This window comes from Nilaparvata lugens, chromosome 9 (genome assembly GCF_014356525.2).
Source record: "Nilaparvata lugens isolate BPH chromosome 9, ASM1435652v1, whole genome shotgun sequence".
Classification (NCBI taxonomy): domain Eukaryota; kingdom Metazoa; phylum Arthropoda; class Insecta; order Hemiptera; family Delphacidae; genus Nilaparvata; species Nilaparvata lugens.
This window is the reverse complement of record NC_052512.1, coordinates 16,443,623-16,467,072: the sequence shown is the minus strand read 5'-3', so window position 1 is coordinate 16,467,072 and position 23,450 is coordinate 16,443,623. Positions and strand designations below refer to the sequence as shown.

The following is a 23,450-nucleotide window of genomic DNA, read 5'->3' as shown; positions in this document are numbered from 1 at the left end:
ATTTATATTTTGAAGAATTCATTGCATGCAATTACAACAGTTTTTTTTTCATTCTTTCAGTTAATAACATCAGCTGAGGCTATTACCATAGAGAAACAATAGCGTAAGTTTATGCTATTGTTTCTCTATGCTATTACGGAGCTATCACACAGACGCTGACACATGATTTCATCCGGCTAATTTACAATATAATTTACAACTTTTACATGAACGAACTGATACGGGTTGAGATTAAATCATTGATCAAATCATGAAAGTTGACGGGTGTGGCAATCCCGGGGATACCCGAGCAAGTGGTGGATGCACAGTAGTTAGTTGGCTTCAACATCAAGTGCCAAGGTGATGGGATGGGTGGCAGACGTCTCATCATCATCGTGAGCATCCACTGTGGGAGGAGATATACCTCTTGAAAAAACTAGGGACCATCAAGCTCCGGATGGTAGCACCCTTTAAGGGCTCCTTCCTAGGGTTACTAGGTGAAAACCGGCCAACGGTCTCGAAGGCGGATGAGGAGTAATCCCAACGGCGGAGAGAGCGGAAGAGCCTAGGGAGAAAACCCAAATAAAATCCAGGGTGGGCAATGCTCTGTAAACTGTGGTGAAAGTAGTTTGCCTAGGAGAAGAAAACTCTACACAAATCGACTGGCCCTCCAGGTTGGGGGTTGAATCGTTAGGCCAGCCCCCTGACATTCACAAAAATTTTACTTGCTAAAAATCCCAATAACAAGCCTCGGAATACGGACTGGAATCAACGGAAACAAAAACATAGGACACGGAAACGATTGATGAATATTGGATGTTGGAACATACAGGGACTGAACACCAAACAGGAGCAGGTGTTCAAAGAACTCCTCCGGTACAAAATGGATATCGCAGTACTGAGTGAAACTAAGAAGGAGGGCCAAGGAAATAGCTTCAAAGATGGTTACATATACTTTTGGAGTGGAGTGGATAAATCAGCTAGGGCTAAGGCTGGTGTAGCCATGGCAGTAAGAAAGAACATGGAGAAAAATATAACAGACTGGAATCCTGTAGATGAAAGAATTATTACGGTTGACATGATAATACGGGGAAGAGAGGTGAAGATATTTGGTATTTATGCACCAACGGATGACTCTGATGCAAACACTAAGGACGCCTTTTTTGACAAACTCTCTGAGGAACTGATCAAAACAAAAAGCAGACAAGAAATAATCTTATTAGGGGACTTTAATGGAAGAGTAGGACAAAAAATAGACAGTGGAATAATTGGACGGCATGGGGAGGATGTAGTGAATGATAACGGTATGAGATGGATTGAGTTGTGTGAGCAATATTCACTGAGAATATTGAACGGATTTTTCCAGCACAAGGATATACATAAGTATACATGGACGCAAAATACAAGGAATCTGAAATCGATAATTGATTATGTAGTGATTGAACAAGACTCGGCCATAACACCTCACGATGTGAAAGTTTGGAGGGGAGCTGAATGTGGTTCGGATCATCGTCTTGTGAAAGCCCCGGTCAATATCAAATACAATAAGAGACAAAGACTGCAGGAACAGAACAATAGAGGGGAAATCGCAACATCATACAACATAGATGGTTTAAAAAATGAATCCACAAGTTTTCTTTATAAACTGCGTTTGGCACAAAAATTAAAAGATGACATTACCGGCACAGCAGAAGAAATGTATGATAATGTGAAGAACAAAATTCACAAGGCAGCAATGGAAGCATTAGGTCCAAAAGTAAAAAAGAAACACAGTAATTATTGGTGGACTGACGATCTAAAAGATCTGGTGGAAGAAAAGAAGAAGCTGTATCATAAATTTTTAGTATCTAAGGATGTCGAAGACAGGAAAAATTATAATAGAATTAAATACACAGTGAAAAAGGAAATAATAAAAGCGAAAAACCAAACTTGAGATGAAAAATGTGCAGAAATAAGCTCAATGATTGGAGGATCTAGGTCTAGGGAAGCTTGGGCCACTATAAACAATCTAAAAAAAAATTTGAATGAAAAAAGAAAAATGAATCCTATAAGAATAGAACAATGGAAGGAGCATTATAATAATCTTTTGACAGAGCACCGTACTGAATATCTAGAGACAGGAATAGATGTGGAGGAAATAGTAATAAGAGAAGCAGAGCCAATTAAGTTGGAAGAAATAAAAACAGCACTGCTTAAAATGAAGAATAATAAAGTCCCAGGACCAGGTGATTTGCCTATCGAGCTAATTAAAAACGCCACCATGAGAATGCTGGAACTGCTGTGTGAAATTTTTAACAGGTGTTTGGAAGGAGATCAGATTCCTAAAGACTGGAAGATATCATATATACATTCCATTTACAAAAAGGGAAATCGAAGGGATTGTAATAATTATCGAGGTATTAGTGTAACATCATCCATTGGAAAGCTTTATGAAAGAGTTTTAAAAAATAGAATAGAACAGGAAATAATAGAAATAGAGGAGCAAAGTGGATTCAGACCAGGCCGTTCCTGTGTGGACAATCTATTCACCCTGAGACATCTAATAGAAAAGCGACTAGCAAGAGGTATGGAATTGCATGCTACTTTTATAGATCTGTGTAAAGCATTTGATTCAGTTCCATTACAGAAATTATGGCTCACAATGAAGGAAGCAGGCGTAAATAATGTGTTCATAAATGCAGTGAAAGCATTGTACAAGGAAAATCAAGCAGTAATAAAAATTGGCGATAAAAACGCTGAAGCCTTTTCTCAAACCAAAGGGGTCAAACAGGGTTCCTGCCTCTCTCCAACCCTATTCAAAATTTATATGTGTACTGCTCTAAAGAAATGGACACAGAAATGCAGCCCAATGGGAATTGAGCTGGAGGATTCCAAGGTACATACATTCCTCTTCGCGGATGATCAGGTAGTTTTAGCAGAAGATCATCAGGACATGACCTATATGATAATAAAAGTGATAGAAGAATACAAAAAATGGGGCTTGGAGGTTAACACAGAAAAGACACATATGCAGTTCGGAGGCACAGGACAGGATATTGAAACTGAAAATGGATTGATTAGGAATGTTAAGGAGTACAAGTACCTCGGCGTTGTTATTAGTGATGATGGAAGGGATAGAGTGAATATCATGGGGAAGATAAGGAAGGGAAAAAATATGATAAGAGCACTACATCCAATCCTATGGAATAAAAACATAACCAAAAATACAAAAAATATATATACCAGGCATTGATTGAGCCAGTCATGACGTATGGGTCAGAAGTGTGGTGTGTGGACAAATTAACTTCTCAAAAACTTCTTTCAGCGGAAATGATGTACTGGAGGAGGAGTTTAGGATTGACGTTGCTGGATCGAATCAGGAATGATATAATAAGAGAGAGAATGAGCGCAAAAAACACGATAATGGATGTCATTGGAGAGAAACAATTAAAATGGTATGGACACCTGCGCAGAATGAATGAAGGAAGACTTCCTTTGCAAGTATGGAATTGGGTACCAGCGAACAGAAATAGGCGTGGAAGACCGCGAAAGAAATGGGTATCCAATGTCCACATTGAAATGGAGAGTAGAGGTCTCTTTGAAGGAGACTGGATAAATAAGGAAAGATGGCGATTGGGGTGCGAGAAGCGACACAACTGAAGTTGCAAAAACTCGCTATAAAAAAAATCAAATCAAATGTACAGGTTTCGCCATTCATATTCTCTTGGAAATCTGTATCGAAATCATGTATCAAATGACCACCTTCTCATTTACAAAAATGAACTACCACTTAAGCACTTGAAAATTAATTAGTAGAACGATAATTGCGATGTAAAAGTAGGATGAAAATTTCAACTCTCAATTTTCACAGTAAAAACGGTATTTAGATAGATATTTATGTATATTTATAGATATTTATGTAGATATTTTCAAAAACAGAAAGTTCACCATTACAAAGATTGTAATTCCAATTTTGTTGATTACCATATCAGATGTGATAACAAGCATCAGCGCTCTTATTTCACTTGCTTACCGCCAGTAGATCATCGATGATCTACATGTGATGATGTCATAGTTTATTAGAGATCAGTTATGGGGCCTGAAGTAATAGTAGGTATTGGTTCAAGACTTGAAAATGGCATCAATGTCCGAAACATGTTGTGTAAAAATAATTCAAAAAAAGGTACTGAGATTTATATTTTTATTGATAATTAACAAAATATTTCATCTTAATAATGAAATCATTCAAAAATATAATGTCTTGCTTAATGAAATATAATTGATTTCTTTAAACGAGAATGAACAGTTAATATTACATCAATAAATGTGTATCGGGTACCCTCCATATAGAAGGCATTGAAGAGATAGAGGATTGTCTCCTATCTTTCTCCATTGGCATTATAACGTGGGACCTCACTATAGAGGTAGGCTACTGTACTTGCATTATTATTACAGTATTTAATGGAATGGATAAAAATATTCTAATTTATATTTTCAGATTGTGATTTGGTGTAGAAATTGAAATGGACATAACCTAAATACAATATTTGGACAATTTGAAAATAAATTAGGAAATTGAAGAAGTTTTGGGAGATAGTCTGTTTTTTCTTTTCCGATCGATGTATTGTTTATGATAACCTAATCCTATACTATTGAACGAGCAATTTATGTTTACATGTTTAGATGTTTTTATGTTTATATAATATGTATGTTTATGTTTGTTTGTTATTTATTATAATATGTATGCATATGTATGTTTATTATATATCTGTATGTGATTGGATCTCGAAAACGGCTCTAACGATTCACACGAAATTTGGAACAAAGTAGGTTTATGATATGAAAATTCGATTGTACTGGATCCCAACCCTGGTATAACTCGCTGAAGGACATTAAAAGGATAAATTGGTCCTTGGGAAAACAGGTGGAAATTTTGTCGTCTGTCGATACCGTAAGGAAGTGAGTGAGAGAGTGCATGTGTGGGATATTCCTCAGCTGATCTCACGAGAACAATAATTCACCAAGAAAAACTTATTTTTGGTTATTTCTCTTTTTTATAGAAAACATGTTCACTTCAGAGAGTCCAAAATAGTAACTAGATTCTGTTAGTGTAGAATAGTACATAGTATATTAACGAATATTGTAGCAAACATAGTAAATAATAGAAAATCGAATTCATAGTATATATATTTGTAATTGATGATATGTTTGTTTTTTGAAGTGTGAATAAATTGTTATTTTGATGAGTGATAGTAGCTTAACCTAGATTTTGATTTGTACTGTAGTATACATTTGAAAAGGGACAGTTTGGGGCATAAGCCTGTAGTCCCTCCTCATATAATTGTAAAAATAATTGTACGACTGAGAAAATCAATAAAAAAATATAAACTATACATATAAATTCAATCTTTCGTTACACATTTTCTATGCTTTTACACTCCAGAGCGAAGCTTGGTCCCCCGATATTAATGAATCCTAAGCGAGCAATTTCTGTATTTTTATATCTGGTTATCTATATTTATAATTATCTGGATATTTATGTTCAACGGATCTCCAAAACGGCACTAACGATTTTCACGAAATTTGGAACATAGTAGGTTTATGATATAAAAATTTGATTGCACTAGGTCTCATCCTAGTGTTTACGAGTTTGTGTTTCTTGAATAGTTCCAAATTTTCTCAAATAACTCAATATTATTCGTTAAAAGTGGTAATTGAGTGGAATATTTCTAATCAATTTATCAATTGAAGCCATCTAAATTCAAAATTTATAGTTTTAATGTTTATTTTGGACCAAAATTTTATAAAAATTGTACACGTGGAATTCTAACCTTATCTTGGACTTTGTCACCTATAAACTTGGAAGAAAAATAGCACAAGGACTACCTTATTATTTTATCTTTCAATGTTATTACATAAGTGTCATTTGCATTGTGAATAAATAGAAAAAAAAATAAAAAAAAAAATCGTTGGGGAAACTCGCTGAACGACATTAAAAGGATAATTCATCATTGGCTGAAACAGCTGTGGATAGTAAAAAAGTGAGTAAGCGAGTGAGTATGTGAAAAGCAAAATATTGCATCAAATTCATAAGATGACATATAGCCAGGTGTGAAATATAAACATGATCATTTTAGGGAATTGTGTTCTGTTTATCAATAAATAAAAAAAATCTGGTGTGGCGTACTCACACAACTTTCCTTGCCGTTATGAAAATTGATCACCTGACGCTAGTGTTCCCGCGCATCTCAAGTCTACTTATAAACAAAGATCTGAGCCAGATGGTGACAGGATAATCACGCTGGAGACATACGAGGTCTGCTATCTCTTCATAGTGAATGATTCAATAGAATCAACAGTTGCCAACAGTTTGCAATTGGATAATCACATTTTCTCGAACTTCGAGCTTATTTTCAATTTTAGGTGAAAATGTTACTGGAAATAAATTGTAGAGATTTTCATGCTGAATCTTTTTCACTCGAAATTTTCTGTTCAAATTGTTTCTGAAGCCTGATAATTGGGAATCTAAAATCAAACTTTGCATAGATGGGACGGAGCTCCTGAAATTTTTACAGATATGGGACTAGTGCAGTTGATAGAGCTTATCAATGACTATTTCATGTATAAATTTAATCAAAATCGTTGGAGCCGTTTTCGAGAAAATCGCGAAAAACCCTGTTTTTGACAACATTTTCTCCATTTCAGCCGCCATCTTGAATTGCTTTTGATAGAAATTGTTCGTGTCGGATCCTTATAGTGTAAGGACCTTAAGTTCCAAATTTCAAGTCATTCCGTTAATTGGGAGATGAGATATCGTGTACACACACACACACACACACACACACACACACACACACACACACACACACACACCAATACCCAAAAATCATGTTTTTGGACTCAGGGGACCTTGAAACGTATAGAAATTTAGAAATTGGGGTACCTTAATTTTTTTCGGAAAGCAATACTTTCCTTACCTATGGTAGGTAATAGGGCAAGGAAAGTAAAAATAACGAGCGAAGCTCGGTGCCCCGATATTAAATAAATTGAATTAATGAATGAAGTACGCACTTGTTGACTGGATCAAGGATGCCGGTTCCCTCACTGCCAAGGCCCTGGCCTTCGGTCCAGCCGAGCTTCTGCAGCATTTGGAAGCCAATGTTGTCCTCCTTCAGTTTGTATTCCTTGTAATCCGACAAGTCAGGCGGGCGTCCTTGCTTCAGCGCCTCGTACTGCACAACAACAAAAAACACACATCAACAACTATTCTATTATACTGCTTATTATTATATTCTCTAATATCCACTTCTTAATCTGCATACAGATATACGCGCCTCCAACCCACTACGCGCACGCTCCGCCCTCGTTCCACCATACATGTGGACGAGTCGACCGACAACCATCATAAATAATTTTCATACATAATCGAGTGTTTTATATTTAATCGAGTGTTTTATTTTAAATATAAATCGAGTTTTTATATAAAATGAGTGATGATGAAGATGCTGGAGCAGCGGCTTCTGCTGCAATTCTTATTGCCATCTTGGGAAGCCAAAAAGATCGTCGCCCGCGGAGATTTTGGGTACGGCCTAGCCTTGTTCGAGGCAGAAAAAAGTATAGTACAGAGGAATTTATGGAAGATTTATTGCTGGATGAGGTTGACGAATTAAATCTAGAATATAGATGTGACGCGGGCTTTATAAACTTTTTTAGAATGAAAAGTTCCGATTTTGAAAATGATTGCGCCTAACGTAATTAAAAAAGACACACCATTCAGAAAAGCAATTCCAATAAAACATCGCCTTGCAGTAACGCTGCGCTTTTTGGCAACTGGCGATTCATACACTTTTTTGAAAAAATTAGAAAATTTCTAATTTTCTTTTCCACCTCCACTTTTTCAATGCCAAATGACACCGCAATTTCCACCAAACCATCATGCCGTTTGTTTCTGTTTTTATAGTCAACATCACTTGAATCCCATAAATAAGAATGATCACGGTACATTTCAATAAAATTCGACGTTTGGGTATCACTCCAATTCATTTTCAATAAAAATGTAAGCACTTGAACAACAGTATAGCACTATTCTATTTTTTAAAACGGCAGTGACACGTCCACACTGGTGCCTTCGACTCGACTGTCTTTGATCCGGACCGACCTGATTCGGGTTGCGTTCGACTCGACTCGACAGCGCTCAACAATGTCTAGCGACACGTCCAGACTTGTTCGACATTGTCGATCGACTTTGTCGATCGGTGTCGATCGACATAGTGTGGACGCGGCTAAGAGCATATTAAGTGGAACTCCCCCCCCACTACACACAGATGGTTAGTAGGGGGGGGGGTTCAAATCACATCAAATTGGTTTTATTATCCACTAGCAGGTAACCCGTGCTCTGCAAGGGTCTAAATGAAAACTTGGCAAACTGAAAACTTGACCTACTGAAATCTTGAAGGATTCAAATTTGGCATATAACCATCCTCGGTAAATAAAGAATGTATAAGCAAAATTTCTAGTTAATCAGCCCAGTGGTTCAGACATGTTGCTTTGGCCTGTGATATGTCCTGTAATTTCTTATCAGTATCATTGATACATAGGCTGCCAGCATCTGTATCAAAACTCCTGTATCGAAACATGATCTTCCTGTATCGAAACACATATTGCTACACATTGCTACCAGCGTATCAATTTCACTATGAGCTTCCTTTATACAAACACATTTCACAACAATACTATGCCGTATGAAATTTCATGTCTCATGAATGAGATTTGAACATTAATTCTGAAAAATCTAGAAGGAAAATTGAAATTTGCGCTTCGAGGTGCACGAAATTGATGTTTTTAGAATCTATGTGCAAAATTTGGAGATCTCCATTTTTCCGGTATGCAATCCACAAGTTGCCATGTTTTGATGCGAACAAACACAACGCTACTCTCTCTTATTGTATAGACTAGCAGGTAAGCCGTGCTTCGCAAGGGTCTTTCTTAAAACTTGACGTAACGAAATCTAGAAGAATTCAAAATAGGCCTGATATTCTATCAGGGCTCGAATAATTTTGAAATTTTAATTAAATAAAAATGGGAGAATATAATTTCTTTATATAAATAACAACAGCTTCATTGAAAGACATATTAACTGCATCGTTTTCATATTGCCGATACAGCATTGATGAAACTGTAGACGTTTATTTAGCATTTGTATAAAAAATAATTGTTCTAGCTGAAAAATTAATAATCCATGCCACGTGTAGTCCTAAACATTGCATCAGGAAAACGAAGTTTCAAAACTATGTCTTTCAGGTAGAAAGCAATATAGAAACAGATGTTCCTTTTTTAATTTCGACCATATTGATTTGGTGATTTTTTAATGAAATCGAATGTATCATTAATGAAATTTGAACAATTATTCTGAAAGATCTAGAAGGAGAATTAAAATTTGGGCTTCCAGGTGCACGAGATTGATATTTTTAGAATCTATGTGCAAAATTTGGAGAAGAAAATCATTCCCATTTTTCCGGTATGCAATCCACAAGTGGACATGTTTTGATGCGAACAAACACAACCCTAATCTCTCTTATTGTATGGATGATAACAGGGTACAAAAATTAATATCATACAACGCTACATCTTCTGCAACCAAATAATCATAAATAAAACTTACATATTCACTTTGAACAATTAATTACGACATAGCAGTCAGTTACCTGATTATTTAACAAGCAGTTCGTAATGGAACCAAACATTGAAGAGTAAAACTTACAGTTGAACTACAGTTGAACTACAGTTGAACTACTTACAGTTGGCAGTATCAGTCTAGCCTTCGATGAGAGCGGTCGTGTCGATAGTGTCGTTTTAATCAGTAACCGGCCGCTGCGCGATAAAATTTTCAGAACGAACTTTTACTAAATTAATCTATTATGGCAGAGTGTTTCAAGTGTAAATTGAGTTTCTCAGATAAAGAAATCGTGGTAGAGTGTAGTGAGTGTAAAAATGGGTTTCACCCAGTGTGTACCAGACTAGAATCCATCGAGAAGTTTAAAAAAATGAACTCACAAGCCAAAGCTGCATGGAAATGTGACAACTGCAAGCAGGATAAAAATACTTCAGGTCAGTCGGATAATCACTATAAACATTTCTCAGAAATAATAGAAAGTCTTCGAAGAGAAATAACTGATCTTAAAACCTCCTTCAACTCGAAATTGGACGAAGTCAACAAAACACTGGAAAATCTGAACACAAAAACTGATGAAATTAAAGAACACATCAACACTCTCACCGTCGAACATCATGCTTTGAAACAAAAGTACAATGAACTTGAGAAGGAGAACTCGGAAACCAAAATGCATGTTCAGAAATTGGAAAATGAAATTCACGATCTTCAGCAGTATACCAGAAAGGATAATCTAGAAATCGTTGGTATTCCCGAAACCAAGCAGGAAAATCTACTGGTCGTCATGGAGGCTGTCGCAAAATCTATAAACGTGGATTTCAAGAAGGAAGACCTATCGATTGTCCACAGAATGCCAACCGCCAAAGGATCTTCTTCTATCGTGGCGAAATTCAGTTCCAGGAGTAAGAAAATTGAATGGATCGCCGCGGCAAGGAAAATGAAAGGCATCAAGTCCACCGATATATGCAACAAGCTACCCAGATCAGACGTCTATGTGAATGAACACCTCTCACCCTACTACAAACGATTACTAGGTAAAGCTAAAAGTCTAAAAATAAATAAAAAGCTTACTTTCGTCTGGGTTCGTGATTGTAAAATTTTTGTCAAAAAAAGTGAACATTCTCGAACAAAAAGAATCATGAACGAAGAGGACTTGAACGAATATAATAATTAGATCGTCAATGTGAATGTTTTCTTAATTTATTATTGCACAGTGCATTGGTTTTACTTACTGTATTTTCCTATCAGGTTTCATATTATTTCCCTTATTTGAAATTTATTATTGCGCAGTGCATTGGTTTTATTGACTGTATTTTCCTATTAGGTTTCATATTATTTCCCTTATTTAAAATTTTGAACCTTATTTAAAATTTAAAATCTTGTCTTGTTTCACTTTTTTGTTCTTCTATTTTCTTTTCTTTTGGGTTATTGATGAATAATGAGTATAGCTTTGATGAGGTGATCGATTTGGAGTGTTTTGATACAATTGAGAGTGATGATATTTTTAGTTTTGAGCCCTATTTTCATATAGATGCAACAACAGATTCTATTGAAGCTTTTAATGTAATACATATGAATATACGGAGTTTGGGGAAAAATTTTGATGAGTTTGTATACGTCTTAGAAAACTGTAAAATAAATTACGATGTAATAATTCTAACGGAAACGTGGATGACTGATGATAAAATTTTGATTACAGTTTAGATGGCTATAGAGTTATAGATAAGCCGGGGCAACTAAACAGGAGTAACGGATTATGTATTTTTGTGAAAAATAGCATTGACGTAGATTATCTCAACTACGAAAATTCAGAGGCAGATATAATTCCGATTAGATTAAAAGCTTTCAACCACTTCATAACATTATTTGCAATTTACAGGTCTCCATCCTCTAATATCGATCTTTTTCTGAATGAGCTAGATGCAAGTCTGTCTGACATTCATGAGACAGAAAATATTCTTTTGATTGGAGATTTAAACATAGATATTTTGCGTAATAGTAATCTAGCAAATGAATATAGTAGCCTTATGCAGATGTATGGTCTAAGATCTCTTGTGAATAAGCCAACTAGAATTTCATGTAAAACAAAAACATGTATTGATCACATATTTTGGAGAAATGTAAATTTTAAAGAAGATAATGTAATAAGCTCTATACAGAAAACCTATATTACTGATCATTTCTGTACTACTTTTCACGTGAGAAATCCAAACACATTTTTTAAAGAAGTAAGAGAGGTCTTCACAGAAAAAATTAATTATAAGAAATGATAGAAGGGCTACAAAAAGAAAGTTGGGGAAATGAAATTTCCATCAATGATCAAAATATAGACTTAGATGATAAGATTGATAAATTTTGTAGTAAGTTAATAAGCAATATTAAATCAGCTAGTGAACAGATAAAAATAAAAAATAAAAATAGACCACTGAAAAAATGGATAACTCCGGGGCTGATAAGATCCATTAGAGAGCGTGATAAATTGCATAAAAAACTAAACAGTCAGCCATTCAATATTGAATTACAATCTAGGTACAAAACATATAGAAATTTATTAAATAAACTTATAAGAAAAACTAAATTTGAGCATTACAAAACCATAATCTCTAATTCTAAAGGAAATAGTAAAAAAACTTGGAATTGCATAGAAGAAATTCTAGACATCCAACGTGCAAATAAACCGCCCAATATTGATCCAGATATTTTAAATAGTTATTTTGCTGGAGTGGGGAGAACTTATGCTGAAAGAATCGATATTGTACAACACTCAGTGGAGGCACAACGTTTACGTTGTTTAGCGGCGGACAGTCCACATTCATTCTTCATGCGTCCAACGAGCTCCGATGAGGTATTAGTTATCATCAGAAACTTGAAATCTGGCTCGTCCCCGGGGTGGATGGACTGGGTAATGTATGTTTGAAGAATATTGCTGATATTATAGCGAAGCCATTGTCAGTGTTATTCAACAAATGTTTTGAATTGGGTCATTTTCCTTCTCATTTCAAGATAGCAAAAATAGTTCCTCTATTCAAATCAGGTGACAGAAAGGCTCCCGAAAACTATCGCCCAATCAGTTTGATAAGCAATCTATCTAAAATATTTGAAAAACTTATAAAACGACGATTGATAGAATACCTTAATAAATATAAATTTTTAGCTGAGAATCAATTCGGTTTCCAAGAGGGCAAATCAACTGAGGATGCTATGACAAATTTAGTTAGGATAATTACAGATAACTTTCAGAGCAACAAAAAAACTTTAGCAGTATTCCTGGATTTAGCAAAAGCCTATGATACCATCCCTCACAGGTCCCTTCTGAATAAGTTGGAAAGTATAGGTTTTAGAGGGACAGTTCTAAAATTATTTGAAAGCTACTTGCAAAATAGATCTCAGGTACTCACTCTAAATGAAAAAACAAGTTTCATGATATTGACTGGGTTTGGCCTTCCCCAGGGTACAGTCCTCTCACCGATATTATTTTTGATATACATTAATGATCTCTTAAAAATAAATATTAATAACTGTACTACTATATCTTTTGCCGATGATACTGCCTTGGTTTTCACCGGACCAGATTGGAGGCAGGTGGAGCGATTGACGGAATCGGGTCTGGCTATTGTGAAGTCATGGCTGGATCAACATTCATTAACTCTAAATGCAAAGAAAAGCGTTTACATGGCCTTCTCACCCTCAGTGAGATCAGCCCCCCGGGAAGGGTCACATATGGGTATTAAAATTCACTCCCCTGACTGCGCCTATTACGCATATCAACGGGTGAGGCACGAGGACTGTGGTTGCAGCTCGTTAGAAAAAGTGAATGTAATTAAATATTTAGGCGTTATGTTCGACTGTCATCTGAAGTGGAATGCTCACATTGATAGTCTGTGTAGAAGATTGAGACATGTCATTTACAAGTTTCATAAATTGAGCGGTCTCGGGGATGCGAATATAGTGAAATTGGTGTACTCGGCATATGCTCAGTCCATTTTTCAGTATGGAATCAGGGTGTGGGGTGGTGCCTTGGATACGCACATGAACAAGATTCTCGTATTGCAAAGACATGTAATAAAAGCCGCTCTTGGCCGTCCCAGACGCTACCCAACAAATCTTCTGTTTGTTGAGTTCCCCGTGCTAACGGTAAAGCAGCTCTATATAAAAAATTTAATACTGTACCTGAATAAATGTAAAAATATATTTAAACCATACATGATGTCATACAACTTCCGAGCGCAACCGAACTATATTATAAATAGAACTGACTTAACTGTTTGCCGAAGACAATTCACTTACATCAGCAATAAACTTATTAACTTGGTACCTCAACACTTTCTAGTAAAACATATAACTAAGTCATCCATAAGAAATATAGTTGAATGGATAAGATCTGTTAATGTATCTCACCTCTTTCATAATTGATCTCCTTATCTTTTGTCACCTCCATATAGATTTTTAGTTTTAATTCAGGTGTTTTTTCCTATAGCCATCTCTGTAATAAAGCACTCCTTTTGTTTATTATTTATTTTCATTTTATTTTTTTTTTCAATATTGATATATCGATTAAATGATTTATTAATTTTGTAAGTTAAGATTTCTAAGATTGATACTCGTTGCAGCACACAAACCTCTGGTTTTGCTGGCAACGCCTATAAGCTAATTTTGAGAAGAATTATTATTTAATTCATGTTAATGTTTAAATTAAGTTTTTAATTGTGTTTTTGTTTTGAAAAAATTGTATTGTATTATGGCAAATAAAGAATTTGAATTTGAATTTGAATTTGAACTCAAATAATTAATTATTATAACTAATTCTAACTGCTATATATCGTAATTACAGAAAATACAACATTATTTTACGTATATTTTACGTATTATTTTACGGTATTACGTAGATTTTCAGGCAGATTTCTATACAGAGTGTGTGCTATATTAAGCTGCGTACACATATACGCGCTTCCAACCCGCACCGAGCACGCTCCGCCCTCGTTCCTCCATCGAACCACAGTCGCTCCGCCCCCGCACCCATCATGAACGTTACGAAAGATGTTAGATCTTCTCGCGTTCCCCGGTCGAACCACTGTTGCTCCCCGGTCGATCATCAATCGCTCTGCTGGAGTGACGTTCGGTTGCGGAGCAGAGCGAAAGTCTGTACGCACCTTAATAAGTATTTGTAGTGGAATGAGATTTGACTAGCCTTGGAACTTGGATTCCTATTGCTTCTGACGAACTCGTTTCGATAGCTGTGCTCAATTTTCTTGAACATATCTTTATGATTTTTGTACATGTATAACAATATATTTCTTACATAAATTTGCCTTATACTTAGAACATTGAATTCTTTAGAAATTTCATCAGTAGGAGTGCGTATACGTTTTCTTAATGCTGTTTTAATAATAGATTTCTGTGTAACTTCCAAGGGTTATAGTGATGTTTTATAAGCACCCCGCCCCCTACAAGCCAAAACATGTTTCATATTGTATTTCATATTCGTGTATTATGTTTTTTTTTTTTAATATAAATTTGAATTTGATCTACAATGTCCCTCTATAGTTACCTGTTCCATTAAAATGCATAGGTGAATATGTAGGCTACAGCTGCACGCGTCCCGTAGCTTTGCCTCCGTGACTTTGAAACGGCATATTGGCAAGGTATGGTTCGCGGGGTAATATTCACGGCTTTGCAAAAACATCAGGCTTCAGAGACCCTAGATCCCTAGATGGAGGAAGCTCCCTACACACAGAGATTCTACATGAATGAGAGTTGCAACGTATCACCAACAATGGAATGAGCATGGTGAACAAATGTCAGCTGATAGGTTGTGTTGTGCTAAAAGGACGTAACTCCAAAAAGCTCCTTGAGTATCTTTTCGGATACTACACGTTGCTTTCATGAAGATACAAAAGAGCAACTGTTGCTTATTGAAATAGTTATTTGTGCAACTAGTGCGCAAAGTGACAGTTTGCTGCACCGAAAGAAACGTTTACGCCCGAGCCGTAGGCGAGGGCGGAATGGTTTTTTGAGTTCAGCAGAGGAACTTTGGGCACGTATTTCACATTAAATTTTTCCTACAGTTATCATTGAATATGAAAAGTGGGTAATTATGGGTAAAATTCCCTGAATTCCATCAAATGTTTTTCTGTGTAATTTTATTATTAATAAAAACCTTAATTTATTTAAAATAGAATAATAATAATAATTGAATTATAATGATTAGTAATTCAATTGAACATTTATCTGACTGCTTGAAGGGGTTTATGTTATGTAAGCATTGAATTGACTATAATAAAGGCATATAATGGCAGGGCAACGCTGTTCTCCACTGCCATTATAACGTGGGCCTCACTATGAGTGCAGTTACCAACTTAATTTTGATTTTGCTGCACTGGTGCTCCATTAACCAACTAACTATTTTGCGTTGTCATGCTGCAAATCTGGAGTACGCAAAGTACTCACTTTGCGCACTAGTGCGGAAAAGTGATTCTTTGAGGCCTGCAATCAGTGCAGAAATGGTCACTTTTCAAGGTATCTGTAGGAAAAAAATATTTTCAAAAATGTTGGATGCTTTTGAACGGGTAGTATTGTAGTCGGGTGGCCCTCCGCCGATAGGCAAAGCTACATGACCCGGACTGTAACTTGTTATTTTAATGGAACGGGCATTACCTTTTCCATGAACTGAGCGAGCTCCTCGGGAGGCAGGAAGTCTCCAATGTGATGCTTGCCGCTGGCTGCCGCGGTCAGCTGTTCGGCCCACAGCTGAGTGGCCTCCATCTCCTTCTCGCGCAGTCGATGCTCCCAGGTGCCACCGTCTGTCTCCTCATCCGAGTCATACTCGTACTTGTTGCGTCCCGACGCCTGTAGACGCTGCAGCTCGTCACGCTTGCGCATCATGTCCTGGTAGAGCAGGTTGATCTACCACAACAACATAATTAATGTTAGCTCAATTAAATAAATGCATAGATAAAAAATCTGGTGTGGTACACTCACACAACTTTCCTTGCTCATTGAACTGCAAGCCTCATTCTCAAACGAGAATAATTTAGGGGAATAACATAATGACGATTTGCGGCAACATATTTGCAACTACGATCAGACTACTGTATATGTGTGTATATAATTGTTTTCAGAGTACTTTTTCCTTTGTGTAAATTGTGAAATTCGATGATTATTTAAAAGTTGTCAAAACAGCTGTTCTACAGATGAAATATCTCGACTATGTGTTATTTTTATAGACTGCTCTACCTACCTACCTCATGCACGAGAAGGAGGTTACAAAGTCCATTTCTCAAGGATGGGGTGAACCCCCCATTAGTTTCCCAGAAAGGAGACTCATGCCAGTTGATAAAGCTGATAAATAACTATACAGAGTATGAATTTGAAATAAATCAGTAGAGTAATTTTTGAGAATCGTGAAAAACATGGTTTTTCAGTAATTATTCGCCATTTTTCTCGAGAATATTACGCAGCTCCTGCAATTTTCCTAGAAATGAGACTCATGTCAGTTGATAGGGCTTATAAATAGCTATCCATGGTATGAATTTGGAGAAAATCGTTAGAGCCGTTTTCGAGAAAACCGTGAAAAACATGGTTTTTTAGTAATTATTCGCCATTTTTCTCGAGAATATTACGCAGCTCCTGCAATTTTCCCAGAAATGAGACTCATGTCAGTTGATAGGGCTTATGAATAGCTATCCATGGTATAAATTTAAAGAAAATCGTTAGAGCCGTTTTTGAGAAAATCATGAAAAACATGGTTTTTCAGTAATTATCCGCCATTTTGAATTGAATTAAACCTTAAGTTTAAAATTTCTCAATCGGTTAATTAGGAATGGAGTTATCGTGTTCACAGACATACACACACACACACATACACACACACACAGACCAACACCCAAAAATCTTGTTTTTGGACTCAGGGGACCTTGAAACGTATAGAAAACTTGAAATTGGGGTACCTTAATTTTTTTTGGAAAGCAATACTTTCCTTACCTATGGTAGTAGGGAAAGGAAAGTAAAAAACAGCTTAAAGTATACACAATATATAATTGAAAACGTCAAACATGAATTAAATTATTATTACTAAACGGAAATCCAAAATTAAATTACCCTTCACTAGATAGTGAATGTCTTTGTAATTTTCCGGCATCAAATCTATCAAGTTTTTTAATATTTTTCAATTTATTAATGCATTTTCAAGTTTAATAATGATTTGTTTCATCATTCTGATCAACCGAGATACAAAATTTTTAGTATAATGTATATTTGGACTGTAAATTTTTGTGATCTTTATAAAAGTGTTTGGACTATTTTTATCAAAATTAGGGAGAGGAACAGTTTTGGGTTTATCCTGTTGATTCTCTCCCAATCATTAATTTGATGTTGTGATTAAGGAATGTAATAATAATAGTAATAATAATAATAAATGCTGTAATTCACCCCGAAGACTTCTGCTACACTGCAAATATAGACAACAGGGTAAACAGCTAGATGGAAATTCGATGAGCGCTACTATTCAAAAATTATTTGTCAGCCCGGGAATCGAACCCATTACCTCCTAATTGCCGGTCAGGAATGCTTACCCTTACACCAAACTGACATTTTTTATGTTGATTTGAATAATTGGCTAGATGTGAGTCGGAACAGGTTAAAGCCTAATCCTTGTTTGTAAGAAGAAGAAGAAGATTAAATAGATTAAATAGGAGCTGCCCAGCGTCTGGTAAAAGCTGTAATAAATGTGGTAAGATGAATCATTTTAGCAAAATGTGCCTGAATAAAGCTAGGAGAAATGATTTCAGAGTGAGTGAGCAAAGGCTACCTCAACCATTACATAATGTTGTGGAAAATCCAACAGCAATAGAAGAAGCTCACGAGTTTATTGATTCAGTATATCTAGTTAACACTGTCAATGAAAAGGCTTGGTTCAAAACATTATTAATTGAACATAAACCAGTAAACTTCAAATTAGATACAGGAGCAGAAGTGAATATATTGCCATATGAAATTGTGAAAGACAGTGTGTTATTGAGTAGGTTGAAAAAGAGTAGTGTTCGATTAGAAGCATACGGAGGATTTAAAATTTCACCTCTGGGTCAGTTCACTGCTCAAGTGGAATCAGAAAAAAGATTTGATTTGATAAACTTTGTTGTGGTCAAAGAGAGTACAGTACCGATTCTAGGCCTTGAAGCTTGTATTCAGTTGAATCTGGTGAAACGAATTGATGAAGTTCAGAAGCAAAGTAGAAACAACAATGTGAAGGATAGAACGTATTTTTTTGAAACGTATTCTGATGTGTTTACTGGCCTTGGTTGTTTCCCCGACAAGTGCAAAATTCGATTAAAAAGGACGCAATGCCAAATGCCAGTTCAGCGAGACGTATACCAATGAAGATTCAAGACAAATTTAAAGAAAAAGTTGATTTGAGCATGGCGGATATGGTTCATTGTGTTACTGAGAATGGCGAAGTTGAATTTTCAGAGAAACGCTTGAATAAATTTGTAACAGAAACACAGAATGATGATGTTCTTCGGAAAGTTATAGATTATTGTAAAAATGGCTGGCTTAATAACATAGTTGATGGAGGAGAACTAAGGCATTTTTTCAAAATAAGAAATGAAATACAATTTAGCAAGGGTCTATTGTATTATAATTCAAGAATTATTATACCCAAGAATTTGAGAGATTTTATCTTGAATAGGCTCCATGAAACGCACTTAGGAGAAACAAAAATGAACAGCATTGCCTCAAAATATTATTATTGGCCAGGAATAAGAGCAAACATAAAAAATCTGGCTGAATCTTGCACGCATTGCCAAAAATATAGAAGGTCCAATGTAAGAAGTCCAATGCTTTCTCATGAAATACCCGATTTTCCATTTTTAAAAATTGGAGTGGATATAGCTGAAGTAAAAGGAATAGCTTATCTCATAGTTGTGGATTATTATTCAAGGTGGCTTGAAATAACAAAAATGAACAGTAAGACAAGTTCGGCTGTTAAATCTATTTTATCCCAGTTATTTGGCAGGTTTGGAATTCCGCAGATTATAATAGCTGATAATAATCCGTTTGGCTCCCAAGAAATGATACAGTTCGCAAAGGAGTGGGATTTTAAAATTATTACAATAAGTCCTCGTTATTCTCAGTCTAACGGCTTAGCTGAAAAGGGAGTGAACATAGCAAAGACTATGATAAGAAAGTGTGCTGAAAGCAAAACCGATTTAAACTTGAGTTTGCTTAACTATCGGAATAGTTGTGTTGCGGGTCTCAATTATTCTCCTGCTCAGTTAATGTTTGGTCGAATGATAAGAACAAAGTTCCCTTATCCTCAAGATAGTTTGAAACTTCATCAACTTCCTCGGGAAGAAATAGCAGTGCAAATGAAGAACCATAAATTCCAACAGAAAGAAACATACGATAAGCAGTCACGGAAACATGTATCTTATTTCAAAGAAAATCAGCCCATTTATATCCAAGATTGGAGAACAAAATTATGGGAGCCTGGAGTAGTTATTAATGAAGCTGATGCCCCACGGTCCTATGTGGTGAAGTCCAATAGTGGAAGAATATTAAGAAGAAATGAGAGGTTTTTAAGAAGACGATGAAATCAAAGGAAAGGTTGAAAAAGGAAATGTTTGAGAAAGTAAAAGGGGAAGATGTTTGTATATCATGTGATGTTACTTAATCACATGATAACTGTTTGATAAAATAATAAGTTGTTTACTGAGTTTAGTTTGTTATCTACGTGAATAAAGATGGTTGCTTCAAATGGCTAAGAATTTATTAAGATATTTAAACAGAATGCATTTATTCAAATGATAATTAATTTATATAATTATTATTTAACGAAACGATTTTCGTTAAATAATAATTATATATTAATTAGCATTTGAATAAATGCATTCTCTATTTAATTCCATCTGTAACTGGTTGGCCACTATGGCTTCGTATAAAATGAGCGCTGCTATCCAGAGATTGTCAGTTTGGTGTAAGGGTAAGCATTCCTGACTAGCAATTGGGAGGTACCGGGTTCGATTCCCGGGCTGGCAACTAATTTTTGGATAGTAGTTCTCATCGAATTTCCATCTAGCTGTTAACCCTGTTGTCAAAGTCTGCAGTAGCAGAAGTCTTCGGGGTGATTCACAGGATTTTCGTTAAATAATAATTATTAATATTAATTCAATAAACCTGTATCAGCTACCGTCTATAGAAGGCATTGACAAGACAGAGGATCGGCAACGTTGATCTCCTATCTTTCTCCACTGCCATTATAATTGCCAGATCGTCTTTTAATAATGTAGAATTGATAACTAATTAATTAACAAAATATTTCATCTTAACTATGAAAATTCATTATGAAATTATTATTGATAAATATAATTTCTTGCTTAACTGATTATTTTAAACAGTTAATATTAATTCAATAAACCTGTATCAGCTACCATCTATAGAAGGCATTGACAAGGCAGAGGATGGCAACGTTGATCTCCTATGTTTCTCCACTGCCATTATAACGTGGACCTCACTATAGGTGATATAATGAGGCCCTAGCGATAAAAGAAATGAAATTACCTTGAAATGATCCTCGGCTTTTTTCCAGTCCTCTTCTGAGAGCTGTGTGGTGCCAAAGTTGTGCATCGCATACTGCAACAGAGCTGGATCAGTCCGCGACACACGACTAATCATCGCCCCTTTCATACCTAAATACATCAGCAGAAATATATATAATACATTAATACATTCATAGATACAATATCATTCTCAATAACTTTATTCTTCAATGATTCATAGAATAAGTACTTCATGAAAATGACAGGGAGAGAAAAATAGTTATTTGTATATCTAGAGTGAAAAGTACGACTTTTTCTCCCTGTGGGAAAAAGTTTGAAGCCCGAGGCGAAGCCGAGGGCAGCAATTTTCCTGAGTGAGAAAAAGTATTTTTCGCTCGTGATGTACACAACATTTTTCCTCCATCTACTTTTTTTTATAGAAACTGCAAATAAAATCATTCAAATAACTTAGGTATTGGTGACAATGATTCCTAACAACATAACCTAAATCTAAAACCTAAAAACCGGTCGTCTGATTGGCACTGCCGATTGCGCTATCTATCGGCAAAAGTTGTAACAATTATATCAGCTGAGCAGCTACCAAAAATGGCTGACTACAGATCACGCGGTTCAGATTTGAATTGCAGATCAAAAATATTTGTTGGCTGGTATTTTGAATAGAATAAAATATTTTAAAAACTGTATAAATTTTTATCGTCTACTAATATTAAGAATATAATAATTTATTATCATACAAACATATAATTATTTCATGAGTTGATCAAATTTGTGGTTGAGGTATTGAATTCAGTTGACTCAATGACAGACACCTCTATTATGCTTTCTCATCTGAGCTTAGACCTTCTAACCTATTACAATGTAAGTTTCAAAATAGAGATGCTCCCCATGTTATTTAAATGGAGTCACTTTTACTCTCTAGGGAGTTTTTCTGTTTTTTACTACCGAGAGCGAAAAAGTGACACTTTAGTATTAGGTTTCAGGGAGTAAAGTACTTTAGACAGTAGGTGGAGGAAAAAATAATTTAACCTTGTGCTATTCCTCTCCCAAATTTAGATAAGGTTACACATTGTCCGAAATAGGTTAAGTCTTGTTGTTGTTCACTTCACAAAATTTTCAGTCCTTAATTATTTTCACAAAGCAGATTTTTAAATTTAGATGCTTCAAAACCAAACATAGAAAAAGTATTTCACATTGTGTAAGTAATGTAAAGTTATTTATAATGTGAAGTTATGGAAAACTTATTCTCGTAGATGTTAGTAGAGATGCTAGTATAGCCTAAGGTACTGTTGTCAATCACTTATGGCATTGATAATATCACGTGGTATTGAGCAATGATTGTGTCAGATTGGCGTTTTATTAAAAGTTCAGTTTGTTGTTTTGGTTTTTAGCCGGATGAGATATCTTATTTTTGTTTTTGCCTTTGTATTTTTATTTTCTTTATACTAATTTTATTGTTTGTAGTTTTATCATTTTGCAAGAAAGTTTTAAAAAATATAAATAGAAAATGAACTCACAGCTAGTGCACAAGTTCGCTTTGCTAGCTGTGCCAATCTTTCCTTTATTATAGTATAGATTGGGGAAGGAACAACATGCTCAGAGCACAAAACTGTTCCTATCACAAATTTTTATACAAATAGTCCAAGAATATGTTCATCATTTCATAAATTCTGTGTAATTTTGAGTCCAAACTACATAATTATTACTGATTTGTTGCATTCAGCCGCTTGAGTAAGCAAAGCTCTTGCAGCATGCAAATGAATATCGAAATCAAATAAAATTTTATTACTTCACAAAAAATTAGTTTAATACAAATCACAAATATTAAATTCTTAGAAACTAACTCTTAAGGTGCGTACAGACTTTCGCTCTGCTCCGCAACCGAACGTCACTCCAGCAGAGCGATTGATGATCGACCGGGGAGCAAGAGTCGTTCGACCGGGGAACGCGAGAAGATCTAACATCTTCCATAACGTTCATGATGGGTGCTTGGGAGTAGAGAGTTTATTCTCTTGCCCATCATGTAGTGACATCTATTGATCAATTTTATAATATTGAATAACAATACTAAGAAATTGTCAAAAACCACAGATTTATTGATACTTAGAAAGGACCGGTTTCGGTTGTTACACCATTGTCAATCTCTGATAAACTAAAACTAAATACAAGAGCAGCTGCATAACACTAAGCTAAAGCTAAACACAAGAGCATACTGCTCTTGTATTTAGTTTTAGTTTATCAGAGATTGACAATGGTTTTACAACCGAAAC

The 23,450-nt window shown here is 35.4% G+C and overlaps 1 protein-coding gene across 1 annotated transcript in view; it reads right to left on the bottom strand.

Annotated features, from left to right (window-relative positions):
• Positions 1–23,450, bottom strand: part of LOC111050776 (SURP and G-patch domain-containing protein 1) — a 72,623-nt gene that overhangs the window by 7,763 nt on the left and 41,410 nt on the right. The window contains exons 8-10 of the mRNA XM_039435266.1: positions 21,185–21,312; positions 16,283–16,531; positions 7,030–7,190 (exon numbers count right to left, since the gene is read on the bottom strand). Coding sequence (XP_039291200.1) covers positions 7,030–7,190; positions 16,283–16,531; positions 21,185–21,312 — 538 coding nt within the window. The remainder of the gene's footprint in view (positions 1–7,029; positions 7,191–16,282; positions 16,532–21,184; positions 21,313–23,450) is intronic.